Raw genomic sequence first — 19,723 nt, forward strand, 5'->3', positions numbered from 1 at the left:
TAGGAGGACGGGATAGGAGGTTGTGATAGGAGGACAGGATAGGAGGACGGGATAGGAGGTCGTGATAGGAGGACGGGATAGGAGGACGGGATAGATGGACTGGATAGGAGGACGGGATAGGAGGACGGGATAGGAGGACGGGAAAGGAGGACGGGAAAGGAGGTCGAGATGTTACGCCGAGCGCTCCGGCTCCCCCTCCTCCTCCTAAGCGCTCGCGGCGTCTTCTGCCCTGCAGCGCTCCGGTCGGCAGCGCTGACCGGAGACGCTGCTCTGTTGTGCCCGGCGGGGATGCGATTCGTCTGGCGGGACGTGCCCGATCGCGGATCGCACCACATCCCACTCACCTGTCCCGATCTCCTGCTGGGTCCTGGTGCGCGCGGCCCCGCTCTCTAGGGCGTGCGCACGCCGGGGCTCTCAGATTTAAAGGGCCAGCGCACCGCTAATTGGTGCCTGGCCCAATCATCCTAATTAACTCCCACCTGCTCCATGTGAATAAAAACCCACTTCCCCTTCTTGTCCGTGCCGGATCTTGTTGCCTTAGTGCCCTGAGAAAGCGTTTAGTATGTTCCCAAGCCTGTGTACCCAGACCCTCTGCTGTTGCCCCTGACTACGACTCTTGCTGCCTGCCTTACCTTCTACTACGTCCGACCTTGTTCTTGCCTTGTCCCTGTGTACCGCGCCTGTCTCAGCTGTCAGTTGGGGTTGAGTCGCTATCGGGTGGAACGACCTGGGGGTTACCTGCCGCTGCAAGTCCATCCCGCTTTGCGGCGGGCTCTGGTGAAAACCAGTAACCCCTTAGATTCCGTTCCCCTGGTACGGCCCACGCCATCACCCCACTGACACAGAGGATCCACCTCCTGTATTCTCGCTGCATACCAGTCCGGATCCTGACAGTAGATCCGGCCATGGATCCCGCTGAGGTCCCGCTGCCTAGTGTCGCTGACCTAACCACGGTGGTCGCCCAGCAATCACAACAGATCGCGCAACAAGGACAGCAGCTGACTCAACTGACCGTTATGCTACAACAGCTTCTGCCACAATTACAGCAATCATCTCCTCCGCCAGCTCCTGCATCTCCTCCGCAGCGAGTGGCTGCTCCCAGCTTCCGCCTGTCTCTACCGGACAAGTTTGATGGGGACTCTAAACAGTGCCGTGGATTCCTGTCCCAGTGTTCCCTACACCTGGAGATGATGTCGGACCAATTCCCTACCGAACGGTCTAAGGTGGCTTTCGTGGTCAGCCTCCTGTCTGGAAAGGCCTTGTCATGGGCCACACCGCTCTGGGACCGCAACGATCTCGCCACCGCTACTATCCAGTCCTTCTTCTCTGAAGTACGTAGTGTTTTTGAGGTGCCAGCCCGGGCCTCCTCAGCCGAGACTGCTTTGCTGAACCTCGTCCAAGGGAGTTCTTCATCCAGTTCCATACCCTCGCCTCTGAGCTATCCTGGAACAATGAGGCCCTCTGCGCGACCTTCAAGAAAGATGCCAGGAACTTCGACAGGAAAAGGATCTTGTTCGCACCAGGCGGTTTTTCTCCCAGGCTCCTCTCTTCCAGCGTCCTTTGCAATCTGTTCCTGTGCCTTCCGCCGAGGAGGCTATGCAAGTGGATCGGTCCCGCCTGACCCTACAAGAGAGGACTCGCTGCCGTAGTGAGAATTTGTGCCTGTACTGTGCTAGTACCGAACACTTCCTAAAAGACTGTCCTATTCGCCCTCCGCGTCAGGAGAAACGCACGCACCTACTTCACAAGGGTGAAACGGCTCTTGGTGTGAACTCTGCCTCTCCACGCCTGACTGTACCTGTGCGGATTTCTCCTTCCACCAACTCCTCCTTCTCAGCAGTGGCTTTCTTGGACTCAGGTTCTGCAGGAAACTTTATTTTGGCCTCTTTCGTTAATAGGTTCAGCATCCCAGTAACCCGTCTCGTCAAACCGCTCTTTATCTCTTCTGTTAACGGAGAAAAATTAGACTGCACTGTGCGCTACCGCACAGAACCCCTGCCCATGAGCATTGGACTTCACCAAGAAAAAATTGAAATTTTTGTTCTGCCTAACTGCACCTCTGAAGCTCTTCTCGGCCTGCTGTGGCTCCAACGTCATGCTCCTACCCTCGACTGGACCAACGGGGAGATCAAAAGTTGGGGTCCTTCTTGTCTCAAACGATGCCTCACATCTGCTCTCACTTGTCAAACCCCTGAGGCTCCACCTTTACCGGGCCTTCCCAAGGCTTACCAGGACTTTTCAGATGTTTTCTGCAAAAAGCAAGCAGAGATCTTACCTCCTCATAGACCTTATGATTGTCCCATTGACCTCCTTCCTGGTACCACTCCACCCTGTGGCAGGATTAACCCTCTGTCAGCCCCAGAGACTCAAACCATCTCTGAGTATATCCAGGAGAACTTAAAGAGAGGTTTTATTCGGAAGTCCTCTTCCCCTGCTGGAGCGGGTTTCTTCTTTGTTTCTAAAAAGGATGGATCCTTACGACCATGTATTGACTACCGCGCTTTAAATAAAATTACCATAAAAAAATGCTATCCCCTGCCTTTGATCTCTGAACTCTTTGACCGTCTTCGCGGCACAAGTATCTTCACCAAATTGGACTTAAGGGGCGCGTATAATCTTATTTGCATCCGGAAAGGTGATGAGTGGAAGACCGCTTTCAATACCAGAGATGGTCATTTTGAATATCTAGTTATGCCCTTTGGGCTCTGCAACGCCCCTGCAGTCTTCCAGGACTTCTTTAATTAGATCTTTCGGCACTTATTGTATACCTGTGTTGTGGTTTACTTGGATGACATCTTGATTTTTTCCTCTAACTTAGAGGAACACCGTCGTCATGTCCGTCAAGTGCTCCAAAGACTCCGTGAAAACCACCTGTACGCTAAATTTGTAAAATGTCTCTTTGAATGCAACAGTCTTCCTTTCCTACGTTACCTAGTCTCTGGCCAAGGGCTTCAAATGGACCCAGATAAACTGTCAGCGGTTTTGGATTGGCCACGCCCTTCTGGACTTCGCGCTATCCAACCCTTCCTGGGATTTGCCAACTATTACCGACAGTTTATTCCCCACTTCACCACCATAGTGGCCCCTATTGTGGCTCTGACCAGGAAAAATGCTAATCCTAAATCGTGGCCTCCACAAGCGGATGGGGCCTTCAATCATCTCAAAACTGCCTTCGCCTCTGCACCAGTTCTGTCCAGACCTGATCCGTTGAAGCCTTTCTTCCTGGAAGTTGACGCTTCCTCAGTCGGAGCCGGAGCCATTCTTCTTAAAAAAAAAACGCTACCGGACATAACATTACTTGTGTTTTTTTCTCAAAAACTTTCTCTCCAGCAGAAAAGAATTACTCTATTGGAGATCGTGAACTTCTGGCCATCAAATTAGCACTCGAGGAGTGGAGACATCTATTGGAGGGTTCCAAACACCCCATTGTCATTTACACTGACCACAAGAATCTCTCTTGCCTCCAGTCCGCTCAGCATCTGAATCCTCGCCAGGCTAGATGGTCGTTGTTTTTTGCCCGCTTTAACTTCGAGATACACTTCCGTCCCGCTGACAAGAATGTCAGAGCTGACGCCTTTCTCGTTCCTCTGATGCCTCCGAATCTGAAGCCCCTCTGCAGCATATCGTACCGCCTGAGTGCCTGGTCTCCTCTGCTCCAGCCTCACAGAGGCAAACCCCCCTGGAAAGACTTTTGTTCCTCCACGCCTTCGCCTCAAGATACTCAAATGGGGGCATTCCTCTCACCTGGCTGGTCATGCTGGCTTTAAAAAGTCCATTCAGCTCATTTCCCATCTGTATTGGTGGACTACACTAGAGGGTGATGTTACTGATTTCGTTCGGGCCTGTACTATTTGTGCCCGGGATAAAACCCCTCGCCAGAAGCCTGCTGGACTCCTCCTTCCTTTGCCCGTCCCTGAGCAACCATGGTCCCAAATTAGTGATCTTCCCGTATCCCATGGCAATACAGTCATCAGGGTGGTCGTTGATCGTTTTGTCAAAATGGCTCACTTCATTCCGCTTCCAGGCCTTCCTTCTGCGCCACAGTTGGCGAAGCAATTTTTTCTGCACATTTTTCGTCTTCGATATCGTCTCGGATAGAGGCGTTCAATTTGTGTCGAAATTTTGGAGAGCTCTCTGTAACCAAATAAAGATCAAATTAAATTTCTCGTCCTCTTATCACCCCCAATCCAATGGACAAGTAGAGAGAGTAACCAGATTTTTGGTGACTACTTGCGACATTTTGTCTCCTCCCGCCAAGATGATTGGGTCGACCTTCTGCCCTGGGCTGAATTCTCGTACAATTTCAAAAATTCTGAATCCTCCACCAAATCCCCGTTCTTTGTGGTGTACGGTCGTCACCCTCTGCCCCCCCTCCCCATTCCCATTTCTTCTGGAGTTCCTGCCGTAGATGAAGTAACCCGGGACTTCTCTGTTATCTGGAAAGAGACTCAAAAGTCGCTCCTACTGGCCTCGTCTCGTATGAAGAGACATGCAGATAAGAAGAGAAGAACTCCTCCAGTCTTTGCTCCTGGTGACAAAGTGTGGCTCCCTGCCAAATATATCCGGTTTCATGTTCCTAGCTACAAGCTGGGTCCACATTACCTTGGACCATTTAAAGTCAAAAGTCAAATCAACTCTGTCTCCTACAAGCTTCATCTTCCTCCTTCTCTTCGTATTCCTAACTCCTTTCATGTTTCCCTTCTCAAACCTCTCGTTCTTAACCGCTTTTCCCCCAAGGTCACCGTTCCTGCTCCTGTCTCTGGCTCCTCTGATATCTCCACGGTAAAAGAAATCCTCGCCTCCAAGGTTGTCAGAGGTAAAAACATTTTTCTCGTTGACTGGGAGAATTGTGGCCCCAAAGAGAGGTCTTAGGAGCCCGAGGACAATATCCTCGACAAGGAGCTCATCCATAGGTTCCTGGGCTCCAAAAAGAGGGACCTAAGGGGGGGGTACTGTTACGCCGAGCGCTCCGGCTCCCCCTCCTCCTCCTGAGCGCTCGTGGGGTCTTCTGCCCTGCAGCGCTCCGGTCGGCAGCGCTGACCGGAGACGCTGCTCTGTTGTGCCCGGCGGGGATGCGATCCGCCTAGCAGGACGTGCCCGCTCGCGGATCGCACCGCGTCATAACTCACCTGTCCCGATCTCCTGCTGGGTCCCGGTGCACGGGGGCTCTCAGATTTAAAGGGCCAGCGTACCGCTAATTGGTGCCTGGCCCAATCATCCTAATTAGCTCCCACCTGCTCCATGTGAATAAAAACCCACTTCCCCTTCCTGTCCTTGCTGGATCTTGTTGCCTTAGTGCCCTGAGAAAGCGTTTAGTGTGTTCCCAAGCCTGTGTACCCAGACCTTCTGCTGTTGCCCCTGACTACGACTCTTGCTGCCTGCCCTGACCTTCTGCTACGTCCGACCTTGCTCTTGCCTTGTCCCTGTGTACCGCGCCTGTCTCAGCTGTCAGTTGGGGTTGAATCGCTATCGGGTGGAACGACCTGGGGGTTACCTGCCGCTGCAAGTCCATCCCGCTTTGCGGCGGGCTCTGGTGAAAACCAGTAACCCCTTAGATTCCGTTCCCCTGGTAAAGCCCACGCCATCACCCCACTGACACAGAGGATCCACATCCTGTGTCCTCGCTGCATACCAGTCCGGATCCTGACACGAGATATGAGGACGGGAAAGGAGGACGGGAAAGGAGGACGGGATAGGAGGACGGGATAGGAGGATGGGAAAGGAGGTCGAGATAGGAGGACAGGATAGGAGGATGGGATAGGAGGTCGGGATAGGAGGTCGGGATAGGAGGACGGTATAGGAGGACTGGATAAGAGGTCGAGGTATGAGGAAGGGATAGGAGGTCATGATAGGAGGACGGGATAGGAGGTCATGATAGGAGGATGGGATAGGAGGTCGAGATATGAGGACGGGATAGGAGGTCGTGATAGGAGGACGGGATAGGAGGTTGAAATATGAGGACGGGATAGGAGGTCATGATAGGAGGACGGGATAGGAGGTCGAGATATGAGGACGGGATAGGAGGTTGTGATAGGAGGACGGGATAGGAGGTCGTGATAGGAGGACAGGATAGGAGGTCTAATAGGAGGACGGGATAGATGGACTGGAAAGGAGGACGGGATAGGAGGACAGAAAAGGAGGACGGGAAAGGAGGTTGAGATATGAGGACGGGAAAGGAGGTCGAGATGTGAGGACGGGAAAGGAGGACGGGATAGGAGGACGGGAAAGGAGGACGGGATAGGAGGACGGGAAAGGAGGACAGGATAGGAGGACGGGATAGGAGGACGGGATAGGAGGACGGGATAGGAGGATGGGAAAGGAGGTCGAGATAGGAGGACGGGATAGGATGACGGGATGGGAGGTCGGGATATGATGACGGGATAGGAGGTCAGGATATGACAACAATATATGAGGACTGGATATGAAGTCGAAAGCTTCCTCCTTTGTTTATTTTCCTCCCCAACAAGGATTAGGAAGGAAAAACCGGGCAACGCCGAGTACTCAGCTGGTATAATTTACAAACATGTATCTCCTTTATACAGTAACCCCCCGACCTACGATGGCCCCGACATATGATAAAATCGACATACGATGGCCTCTCAGAGGCCATCGCATGTCGATGTCAGCATCGACATACGATGCTTTTATATGTCGGGGCCATCGCATTAACTGCTATCCGACAGCGCAAAATGCTTAAGCTGCTGTCAGATAGCAGTTTAAGCATCCCTGGCAGGTTCGCTTACCTATTCCCACTGCTCCGGGTCCACTTGGCGATCCTCCGGTGTCTTGCGCATCTTCTCCAGGGTCCGGGCCTCGCTTTCCGGCGTCGTTATTACGTCACTACGCACGCCGCGCCGGCGCAGCAGCGTAATAACGTCATCAGAAAGTGAGGCCCGGACCCTGCAGAAGATGCGGAAGAAGCTGGAGGATCGGGAAGAAGACACCGGAGCAGCAGGACAGCATCGGGAGCCCCTGGGACAGCATCGGGAGCGGTGAGGACCTGGTGCGGAGCGACGGGGACAGGTGAGTACAGCTTCCTATACTTTACATTGCACGGATCCCTCAACATACGATGGATTCGACAAACGATGGGTCGTTTGGAACGAATTACCATCGTATGTTGAGGGACCACTGTATAGAAATCTTGGCTTATATATAAAAAAAAAAAAAAATACTAGGGGTCCCTATACCATCCAGAACATAATCCTGTATGGCTGCAGCATTATCTTTGTCCCAGCTAAAGCTCTGGCTGGGAAAAAGTCAGAGCAGGACTATTACTCCTCTGTGCTCACTCCTGTCCTATCAGACTGCAGAGTGAAAACAGGGAGGATAGAGTTACAGAGCAGCCTGCAGTTATTGGATTAAGAGACCCAGCACAGCAAAAGTGAATGCATGGTCAGTAAGGACTTGACTTTACTGGACTCGGATATGCCCCTTCCTGACCAGTGGATTTCAGAATGAGTGAGCAGTAGAAGAGGGGGATTTGTGAGGCAAATACAGAGGGTAGGCATAGAAAAAAAGAAATGAAAGCATGTGCATGACCTAGTGAGTAACATATCAGCATTATTATTTTTTCTGCGATATGACAGGTACGCTTTAAGACATTTAGGCTTTAAGTCTTTTTAGCTTTAGGTACAGAACCTACTTGTATGTAGCCAGCTGGTGAATGTCAAAGAGCAATTCTGTAAGTCAAATGGGAAGTTGTAGATGTTGAGGCTGCAGGCTGTGACCACTTGGATAGGCTTGTAGTTCTGCACCCTGCCTTCATAGTTCACGTAGACATAGGGAATGTCTGGGGACTTTCCAACATCCACACTAATAACACAATAATGTTTCTTTTTTTAGAAAGATTTCCCAGATATCACAGTTCAAACAATGTAGATGAAATTTTCTTTAGGACCATATCATTGACTGCTAATATGTAATGCAATAATTGGCATTATGACATGTAATACTGTCACTATTATAAAACAATACTGAAGATCCGATGCATGCCATAGCAAACTATTAAAATGTTCTTCAAAAGGTCAGCACCTCCCTGAGTATTCTCTACACACACACACACACACACACACACACACATATATATATATATATATATATATATATATATATATATATACAGGGCCTTCTTTAACGCGGGGCAAAAGGGGCAGCTGCCCTGGGCCCTGTCATTCCTGGGGGCCCAAACCTTTAGCCCCACGCTAAAGCAGTTAGCCACTGCCGGTCCAGGCAGGGCCGGCCCTGGCTGCCGCAGCCCCACGGCTCACTGTTGTAAAGCGGCCGCGTCGCAGCCTGAACTACTTAATAGTCAGCTGGGCCGCCGCCACGGCCGCTTTAATTAAGCCTGCCACAACTTACTCACGCAGACGTTCTTCTCTTCTGTGGCATCTGCAACGTTTCTCCGTGCGCATATGGTGGACACAGGGAACCACCTGAGCCTGCTGGACTTACAGACCAGGTGAGTGTGTGTTAAGTTGAGGCAGCAGCGGAGGGGGGCAGTTAATTAAATGGCACAGAGGGGAGGGGGGTTAATGGATTGGCACAGTGAGGGGGAGGAGGGCTTAATTAATTGCACAGTGGGGAGGAGGGGAGGGGAGTTAATGAATTGGCACAAGGAGGAGGAGGGGAGGGAGGTTAATGAATTGACACAGGTGGGAGGAGGGGAGGGGGTTAATAAATTGGCACAGTGTGGGGAGAGGAGGGGAGGAGGGGTTAATAAATTGGCACAGTTGGGAGGAGAGGAGGGGGATTAATGAATTGGCACAGTGGGGGGAGAGGAGAGTAGGGGGGGTTAATGAATTGGCACAGAGGGGGGGGGAGAGGAGGGGAGGAGAGGAGGGGTTAATGAATTGGCACAGTGGGGAGGAGGGGAGGGGGTTAATGAATTGGCACAGTGGGGGGGCAGAAGGGGAGGGGGTTAATGAATTGGCACAGTGGGGGGAAGAGGATAGGAGGGGGGTTAATGAATTGGCACAGGGGGGAGGAGGGGAGGGGGCTTAATGAATTGGCACAGTGGGGGGGGAGGGGAGGTGGGTTAATGAATTGGCACAGAAGGGGAAGGGGTTACTGAAATGGCACAGGGGAGAAGGGGGTTAATAAAATGGCACAGAGGGGAGAGGGAGTTAATGAAATGGCACAGGGGATGAGAGGAGGGGGGCCAATGAAATGGCACAGGGAATGAGAGGAGGGGGGCCTATGAAATGGCACAGGGAGGGGGGTTAATGAAATGACAAAGGGGGATTGGGAGGGTAATTAAAATGGCACAGGGGAGGGGGGTTGTAATTGAAATGGCATAGGGGGTAATTAAAATTGCACAGGGGGATCAGAGGGACCACCTCAATTCCCAATCCCCCCTCTGATCCCTCCTGTGCCATTTCAACCCCCCCTCCCTCTGATCCCCCTGTGCCATTTCAATTCCCTGTTCCCCTCTGATCCCCTGTACTATTTCATCCCCTCTCCCTATCAGAAGGGGGATTGAAATGGCACGGAGGGGATCAGGGGGGGGGATTGAAATGGTACAGAAGGGGGGGGGGGTTGGGAATTGAAATGGCAAAGGGGGATCGGCAATAGATACCTGTTGCTTTCTGTCTATTATTGCAGGTACTACAGCTCCTAGCATGGAGCAGAGTGTGCTCCATGTTGGGAGTAGTAGTTCCTGCAGATAAGGAAAGATCATTGGGGGTGTCACTCCTGACACCGCTGCGATCGTCCTGTATAATGTATAGATGTTGGCGGGCGGCCGCTCTTCTCTGGTCCCGCTGTAGTATGAATATATGCCAAATTTATGTTTTCCCTTATAGGACAAAAGAGACAGTAGTTAATTCTAACCGGTTCTTTCCCTTTTTTGTTAACAATGCATGGGGTGGTCCTAGTATCCTACCAATTCACCAGCAACTATTAAATAAATGATGAACAAGCACAAATAGGTAGTCGTCTATTTAAAAATAAAGATTAATCCTTGTCCCTCTAAATTATCTTGTATACAGATTTGCTCCATTGAAATAAATAGGTCTTAGCAGCCACACCTCACTTATTGGCCCTGATTTACCTTTGTAAACCCAACATGTTTTTTTGGGTTGTGCGTCAGAATTTGCACCAGAATTTGAAAAAAACCCCGACCAATTCTCCATTTTACTGGGAAAACCCAAAAAGGGGGAGGGCCGTGTCCCCATATTTTCACAAAAACCCAACATATTTACTAAGGTTTCCACAGAAAATGTGGTGGATTTGAGCTGAGGAAAACCAGACAGATCAGAGCATGTGTAAAAAAAGCAAAATGTAGGGAAAAGTGGAAAATGTAGGGAAACCTTAGTAAATACCGTGGAAAATAATTGTAGGGGATTAAAACCCACAAAGAAAACTACACTCCACTCTTAGTAAATCGGGGCCAGTGTGTACACAGAGGTTGCTCTGTTTCTGGAAGAAAGCAGACATGTTTTTCTATTCCTTGACACTTTTTTTTCTTTGAAAAATATTTTAAAAAATTTGAAAGGCAAATTATAAAAAGCAGCCATAGTGTTACCTACAATTCATTGATCAGAATATCGGGGACCCAGATCTTCTCCGTAGGGATGGAAATTTGGGATACATTTTCATATTCCTTTGGATCCCATGTAAGAAATTCATCAACCCAAAACTGGAATGCAAAGAAAAATTCTTGTCAATATTATAAAGACTACATAAATAAATAAATAACTAAATTAATAAATAGATGAATAAATAAATGAATGAGTAATTCAACTGATAATATAGAATATGCAAATATAACTGATAAAGATCAGATAGATGATAGATAGATACATAGATAGATGATAGATAGATAGATAGATAAATAGATAGATAGATACAAAATTGTGGCAGAGCAGCACTCCTGAAGTGTAAGCCACGCAGGGGGGTGCAAGCAGACAAAGGCCCGGTCCCAGGCACTGTAGACAAAAGCAAAGGATTCTGCAGCACTCCGTAGTAAGTGATAAAAGATGAGTAGTTTATTCCATCAGACAAGTGCAACGTTTCGGTCGCCAATTGCGGCCATTTTCAATGGCCGCAATTGGCGACCGAAATGTTGCACTTGTCTGATGGAATAAACTACTCATCTTTTATCACTTACTACGGAGTGCTGCAGAATCCTTTGCTTTTGTAGATAGATAGATGGATAGATAGATATAATCATATAATATGTAACACAATTTTAATGGATTAGATATTGATTTAGCATAGCTGAGTAAGTCATTTGTCATAATGTATCATGATGTATTTATCTATAAAATAACAAGTATATATAGGCAATGAGGACAGGACAGTACAATGACCTACTGAGCTCAGCTACTTCTGTTGGAGTAAGATAACTAGAAACATTAAACTATAGGAACAATGTAATTCCATGCTTTTTAGTAGTTGTATACAATATCAATGTCATTTATTGAATATACATATTTTAAGCACGACATAGGATTTATCGAAGAGGCAATGCACTCAGGCAAAGTTTCCACTTGGGTTTTTTTCTGACAGTTTTTGGAACACTGCCACTGCAGTTTTTGAGCCAAAGCCAGAAGAGTATTCAAAAGGAATAGGACATATAAAGGAAGGACTTACACTTCTCCTCCCTTATGGATCCACTTCTGACTTTGGCTCAAAAACTGCAGTGGCAGTATTCTAAAAACTGCCAGAAAAAAAAACAAGTGGAAACTAAGCCTAATAGTATATGCTAATATACAGATAGGAACTATTAATGCAAAGCTGAACCCTCAATTGCAAAAGAACAGGAGGATAAGGGGTTTGATTTTATGGAGAAGACTATCCCTACAAAAATAGATCATCTGCAAGTTGAGTACCCAGGGATCATATAGGGATGGCTATAAAGATAACAAATTAACAATCATCACCTTAGGAAAAGTTTTTTTTAATATTATTTTAATGAAATACATATATTTTATTGAAGCACGATTTGGTCACATTACCTGTCTATACCATATGTATGTTGTAAGGACTTGGTTCTTCTCATCCTAAGTATATATATATAATGTATGAGAAGGATTAATAATACATTCTTGAAACAGATGTAACATTTCATTTGTAATTACATATTATAATTACCTGATTAACATAATATACAGTTAAATGGTTAAAAGAAATATAACAAGCTATCATACAGAAGTGTACTGTATTCTACTGTCTACTACTGTCTTGCCTTTATCATTAAGGCTATATTCACACGCCGGAATTCCGCAGCAGCAGAGTCCCATTGTATTCTGCTGTGTTGTGCACACAGCAGAATTTCTGCGTCAGATGTTTCCAAATTTCACGTCCGCACAAAGGATGAACCTGTCCCTTCTTTCTGTGGACTCCACATGGAATGCATTGCCGTCTATGATACGGCACAAACTTTACACAGAGTTTTTCCGTACAGACATTCCGACGTGTGAACATAACCTAACTAGCTCGCTTCAGCCCCTGGTAACATCTAGCTCCTTTATGTAAATACAACAGTGCATATATTATAGTCTTCCAGCAAATTCTGTGAAAAGTTCAATAAGTTTTTATTAGATTTTATAAAATTATCATAGAAAATTAAAGCGTAAAATGAAAAGAGAAGTAGATTGAGTGTAATTAATAGTCATTACTGTTTTCACATCAATAATGAACATAAAATGATATATTATTACTATTTCCATATGATTTACACATAATTATTAACTTGTTAAGTTGAGTTAGTAGTAGTAAATATGTCAGATGTTATATGTGATCATATAATGTAATCTCACTGCATAACTAGAAGTAAAAACAACCAAGAAGTAATTGCAAACATTACTAATATAGATACTGACACTTTTTATTTATTTATTTTTTTACTTCAGGTAATTTCTATTAGACTTAAGGGGTACTCTGGTGGAAAAACATTTTTTGAATCAACTGGTACCAGAAAGTTAAACAGATTTGTAAATGACTTCTATAAAAAAAAAATCTTAATCCTTCCAGTACTTATCAGCTGCTGTATGCTACAGAGGAAGTTCTTTTCTTTTCGAATTTCTTTTCTGTCTGACCACAGTGCTCTCTGCTCACACCTCTGTTCATGTCAGGAACTGTCCAGAGCATGACTAATATTTTAAATAGAAGTCATTTACAAATCTGTTTAAAGGGGTATTCCACTAGAAAACTTTTTTTTTAATCAACTGGTGCCAGAAAGTTAAACAGGTTTGTAAATTACTTCTATTAAAAAAAATGTAACTCTTCCAGCTCTTATCAGCTGCTGTATGATCCACAGGAAGTTCTTTTCCTTTTGAATTTCCTTTCTGTCTGACCACAGTGCTCTCTGCTGACACCTCTGTCTAATTAAGGAACTGTCCAGAGTAGGAGCAAATCCCCATAGAAAACTTATCTTACTCTGGACAGTTTCTAAAAATGGACAGAGGTGTCAGCAGAGAGCACTGTGGTCAGGTAGAAAGGAAATTCAAAAAGAAAAGAACTTCCTGTGGATCATAACAATATCTTATAAGTACTGGAAGGTTTAGGATTTTTTTAATAGAAGTAATTTACAAATCTTCATGCAATAGAAAAGGAAAGATACGGAGCAACTCACCACACCGACCCAGGTATTCTTTGCAAGTGGTACTTTATTCCAAAGATTCAACCATGGAAGACAAGCAGGGGAGAGTGAATGTAGGACGCGGGGGTATCCTCTCGGTGACGGGACCGTTTGGCGCCTGAGGCGAGAGGATACCCCCGCGTCCTACATTCACTCTCCCCTGCTTGTCTTCCATGGTTGAATCTTTGGAATAAAGTACCACTTGCAAAGAATACCTGGGTCGGTGTGGTGAGTTGTTCCGTATCTTTCCTTTTCTATTATATGAATATTGAATAGACTTGTCTTACACGTTGAGCATCACCGAAGTCCCTCCAGCTGTTGCAAGGGAAGACACAGGGAAACCGAGCAGATTGTGGTATCCTGAATGCTAGTATAGGTGGTGCCGAGTCTCTCTTTGCTTATCATTTACAAATCTGTTTAACTTTCTGGCACCAGTTGATTAAAAAAATAAAAAAATAAATGTTTTCCAGTGGCTTTCTGGCACCAGTTGATTTTTAAAACAATGTTTTCCACCAGAGTACCCCTTTAATGATTGGAATTTAAATGGGTACTCCGCTGGAAAAGGCTTTTTTTTTTTTTTAAACCAACTGGTGCCAGAGAGTTAAACTGATTTTATAAATTACTTCTATTAAAAAGATTTAATCCTTTCAGTCCTTATCAGCTGCTTTATGCTCCACAGGAAGTTCTTTTCTTTTTGAATTTCCTTTCTGTCTGACCACAGTGCTCTCTGCTGACACCTCTGTCCATTTTAGGAACTTTTCAGAATAGGAGCAAATCCCCATAGCAAACCTATCCTGCTCTGGACAGTTCCTAAAATGGATAGAGGTGTCAGCAGAGAGCACTGTGGTCAGACAGAAAGGAAATTCAAAAAGGGAAGAACTTCCTGTGCAACATATAGCAGCTATTAAGTTATGGAAGGATTAAGATTTTCAAATGGAAGTAATTTACAAATCTGTTTAACTTTCTGGCACCAGTTGATTTAAAAATTAAAAATAAAAAATTTCCAGTGGAGTACCCCTTTAAGGTCCTAATGATCTGATAAGAAATATTTTCCCTATTCCCTATATTACATAAAACCTGGGAAGCAAGTGCATTTAAAAAAAAAAAAAAGTTTGCTTAGTCTTCCCCAGATATATTTCCAAATCCTATATCCTATGTACAACCGTCATCTGTCTAAATAAAATCCATCCCTAGTGCCACGATGTTCTATATCAGTGGTCTCAAACTTTGGCCCTCCAGATGTTGCAAAACGTCAGCTCCCAGCATTTCAAGCATTGCAACATCTGGAGGGCCACAGTTTGAGAACACTGTCCTATATGGTGAGCTTCTCTAGTTGATATTCAAAATGGTAAATGTGATTGGAAAGTGAATCTTCTGTGGTATAAGGGGTCATCTTCCAATGATACAGACCAACAGAATTTTGATGGCGTTCCAACGACAAGTGGTCAGGTGGTGTCTGATCTTATATGACCGCATAGGATTGTTTGGTTACTTGGTGGAATTCATTTGGAACTCTTGCCAAAGAGACTATCAATCTGTGATGTTTTCATCTTTCAACCCTGTGCACTATCCTCCTGTGTTATTACAACCTAGTCTTAGAGTTTGCACAAGATTTGAAAAAATAAAAATAATCCATTTTTTTCCCAGAAACAGTACCACTTCCCAGATTTGCAATACCAGACACAATTTAAGCCTTGTTCACATTGCCGTTGGACTCAATGTGGGAGTTCCGTTGGCAATTCCTTCAGATTGACGGGAGTTTAGCAGAAAAATAAATAGTGCATGCATTTTATTTTTTCCTACTAAACTCCGCCGAACTACCGGATCCCTGATGGGCCTCATTCAAGTGAACGCGTCCATCAGGAACCAGCAGTGTCCTTTGTGTTCTGAGCCAAACAGACCCTAAACGGGACCGAGGACAACGCCAATGTGAACCTAGCATTATAGACAACTGTAGCAATGTTAAAGGAGTATTCCAGGCCAAAACTTTTTTATATATATCAACTGGCTCCGGAAAGTTAAACAAATTTGTAAATTACTTTTATTAAAAAAGCTTAATCCTTCCAATAGTTATTGGCTTCTGAAGTTGCGTTGTTGTTTTCTGTCTAACTGCTCTCTGATGACTCACGTCCCGGGAGCTGTGCAGTTCCTATGGGGATATTCTCCCATCATACACAGCTCCCGGGACGTGACATCATCATTGAGCAGTTAGACAGAAAACTTCAGAAGCTAATAACTATTGGAAGGATTAAGATTTTTTAATAGAAGTAATTTACAAATCTGTTTAACTTTCCAGAGCCAGTTGATATATATATATATATATATATATATATATATATATATATATATAAAAAAAAAAGTTTATGCCTGGAACACCCCTTTAAAAAAGAAGTATCATGTTAAAAAAACTTATACCCAATCCAAAGGATAGGGGATACGTTTTAGACTGCTGGAGGGTCTGAGCTCTTGGGCCCCTGCGATCTCCTGTTTAGAGCCACGACTCTTCTTCACAATGGTGCGTCATTACCCCCCGCCCAAAGTGGGGGCCACTACGCCCCCTCTATATAGCTCTATGGGAGAACTGAAGATTGCTGAATGGCTCTCCCATAAAGCTACATGGAGGGGGCATGGTGGCCCCCGCTTTGGGCAGGGGTCGTGACTCGCTTCTGTGAAGGAGAGCCGGGGCTCAAACAGCCCAACGCTCAGACCCCCGTGATCTAAAACTTATCCCCTATCCCCTGGATAGGGGATATGTTTTTTTTACATGATACTTCTCCTTTAATGGGTAAAAAAAAATCACTTACAATTCAGATTAATCTAAATGTTGTAAGTTTGTTGTTATCTACTTTTCTATTACTGTGTACTGTATTTCACTATAGAATACAAATAGAGTTAATGTTACCACTGAACATCCACAATGTAATATTACTGATACTCTATCTTATGCTATGCTTTAGTAACCTCTGCACCAGCATGCTATCCCTGACACTGTATGTATTCAGGACCACATATAACTACCATTTACTACTGATATACCTCCTATGTCTTATTTCACTTACCACTCCTAATATAGCATATACCATGACGTCTATAAACACAGTAGTCGTCTGCCTCCAGTTGTACACAGGTCTCACACCCTTCTTGTATCCATCCATTAGTTTGTCTGACAGACGGAGGAGGGTTGGTTTGGAGGAATTATCCGGCCGGTGTGCTGCAATATAAGACATACCTTACTAAATGGGAATATACCGCAGTTCGTGTATTGTCCTCATTTGATTGACAAAATGCAACACATAACTGCATTGGTCTAAGATTTTTGCAAACTATTCTAAGACTCCAGACAGATATTTGGTCACAGGATACTATTGGTAGTCATCATGATCAATCAGGACCACCACAAAAAAATCTAAACTTTCCCCCTATCAAGGAACATTGATATTGACCAAGAGTCATGGTGCCCAGTGATTTTACCCTGACTATGGAGCCCTAGCCCTATCGTTATAGCAGCCCAATATTTTATTGACAAATAACATCTTCATTATTGTATTACAGCTCCCCATTGGCACCCTTGGGATTCAGAGTAGACAGATGTCATCGGATTTTTTTCTAGAACATCAGAAGTATGTTAACAGGTCACAATAAATATTAGTTGAGATCATCCGTTCATCCATTGTAAATTTTTTGGATTCATTTTTAAAAAATTGCATATTTATACATGGTTTTCTATCAGTTTTCTTTCAAAACACAACATATATATACCAAATTAGGGACAAATGCAAACTCATCTGTTCCAACAGTAAAGAATCAAATGGGTAAATTTACAGGTAAGCGGTGGTTACATAACAGGGGGTACAAATGCCACCCGTTTATTACAGATAAACCACTGCAATCTAATGACGCTAACCGACTCCTCCATGACCTAGTTTGTCGGGACCCTGCTTCTATACATGGAAATTCATATAAATGCATTCAGCAGAGCTGAGGTTGCTCCTGGTACGAGAAGTGATATTACCACAATGTGTTATGTATGATACTGCAGATAAATCTGCTGTATTATCCTAAAGCAAAGAGTTGACATAACACGAAATGGCACAGTTGTATAACAAACGTGATTCTTCCATATCTCCACATATGCATAAATGTAATACTGTTACACCTACTGTGCATATATAAACCAACCACATATAGTGCAATGATATGAAGAGTAGAACTCACCTGCACTGAACATGAGAAGAGCAGGGACCAGCAAACTGTGGTGGATCCAGCTTCTTTTTGGCACCATTTTGTCCAATAGCTTCAGCTATAACATGTAATGCAATTAGGCACCGAGATATGTTTGGTTTAGTCTTCTGGAACAAGCTTAAAGTCCTATACCTCAGGTCGTCCCTGCTGCTCAGGCATCAGTCCTTCTTGCAGCTCTGGCTTAGAATCTTTCCTTTATCTCCCATAAACACTTGATATAGCCATTGACTTGGCGCTGCCCTGTAGGCCCAATGGGGGTTTGTTTTTCTGAGCAGAAGTAGGTGTTCTATATTTTTGGCTTCTTGTTATTAGATTCCTCTCTTTATTTTACTAGGTTTCCAGCTCTATGTTAAAGCTTGTTCTCCTTCCTCAGCATCAGTCCCAGTCTCTTACGTGCTATACCCTAAAAACAAGTCTCCCCTGTCTTTAATAATCTTTCATACCTAACCTTATAGAAGATGTCAGATATTACCTAAAATCACATTCCACCCCCTCAAGCACCTACTATGAAGAATTCCTACCTTGCTATCTTCTCCCCTCTGTGCTAGCAGTACTTATCTTCTTGTCCGTCCATCTCTTCTTTTTACTTGATGTTCAGTAACTTTCCTGGATATGTTTTCCTGCTGTCAGCATCTGGCAGCTTGTCACTCCTCTACGTGATGTCACCCTGTAATGTAAGGAGTCAGGCTGGACCTATTGCCCCCTGCTCCCCTGCCCATTAGTTCTGTCATGTCCACTTAATGCTAATCGGGCAGACGGATAGGTTTGCACAGAGCAATTAGTTACCTGAGGTCCGATTAACCCTTTTTCTACCACATCTATCTTCCAGAAATGCTCATATGCCATTGCGTTGAGTGTCGACCTTGAAAACAACAAGACAGAGGTCAAACGTATAGATAAGGTTACAGGACATCACATTTTAAAAGCCTTATGAAGTCTGCACAGGCTCTGTCTTTGCTGTGGATGCTTTCAAATAATGATCTTAAAGACGTATGCGCTCGTTTTTGATTTATATTATGGGTGGCATGTGAGACATCATTACCATTAGAGCTGGTTTTTAACCCCTTGGTGCTGCAGTTGTTTGGATGGTGACTTTATGTTTTTTCATTCCCATTTTCCAAGAGCCATCGTTTATTTATTTTTTTGTCACTATAGCCACATGTGAGCTTGTATTTTGCAGGATAACTTGTTTGCATCATGTTTTACTAATTTTAAAAATTCTAAACTTAAAAAAAAAATGAATTGCCATTTTCTGACCTCTATAACTTGTTTTCCATATACTGGGCTGTTTGAAGGCTCATTTTTTTGCTCTGTGATCTCTAGGTTTATCTTTACCATTGTGGTATTGATCAGTCTTTTTGATGACTTTTTACATACTATTTCAGGGGTTTGAGGTGATTTTAAAAAAAGGTTTCTGAGGTTTGATATTTTTTCACATTTGCAACGTTCAACATACAGGATAAATAATGTTTTATATTCCATCCCAAGTGAAGACACAGCATACTGCAGAGGCATACGGGTGAATGTGGTCCTGCAGGACTCCTGCTAATGGGAACAGTGTTCCTGCTGTGGAAAAAGCGCAGTAACTCTGTTCCCAATTGTTCCTGCCAAACTAAGGCTGCATTCACATCACAATTAGTCACTATGGCTGCCGGGTCCAGATGGAAAATTTCAAAACGGGAGCTCCTGTATCCCAGCCGGACCGGCGCCAAAACCCAATTCACTTTAATGAGCTGACTGGAGTCAGATAGGGACTCTGGTTGGCTCATTTTTTGACCCGTCTCTGGTTTTGTGACCGGACCTCAAACTTTAGGCCCAGAATACACTCTGCTAAGTCCTTTTCTAAGTTGCACCTCCTTATTCCAGCAATTATTTCAGTACAAATTAATTCAGTAC

General features: G+C 44.8%; 1 protein-coding gene across 1 annotated transcript in view; it reads right to left on the minus strand.

Annotated features, from left to right (window-relative positions):
- LOC130293546 (5-hydroxytryptamine receptor 3A-like) overlaps window positions 1-18,364 on the minus strand; it is a 61,173-nt gene extending 42,809 nt beyond the window's left edge. The window contains exons 1-5 of the mRNA XM_056542356.1: window positions 17,801-18,364; window positions 16,645-16,796; window positions 11,961-12,005; window positions 10,530-10,639; window positions 7,646-7,815 (exon numbers count right to left, since the gene is read on the minus strand). Of these exons, the coding sequence (XP_056398331.1) occupies window positions 7,646-7,815; window positions 10,530-10,639; window positions 11,961-12,005; window positions 16,645-16,796; window positions 17,801-17,867 (544 nt within the window). The 5' untranslated portion in view covers window positions 17,868-18,364. The remainder of the gene's footprint in view (window positions 1-7,645; window positions 7,816-10,529; window positions 10,640-11,960; window positions 12,006-16,644; window positions 16,797-17,800) is intronic.
- Window positions 18,365-19,723: the final 1,359 nt, after the last annotated feature.

This window comes from Hyla sarda, chromosome 10 (genome assembly GCF_029499605.1).
Source record: "Hyla sarda isolate aHylSar1 chromosome 10, aHylSar1.hap1, whole genome shotgun sequence".
Lineage (NCBI taxonomy): Eukaryota > Metazoa > Chordata > Amphibia > Anura > Hylidae > Hyla > Hyla sarda.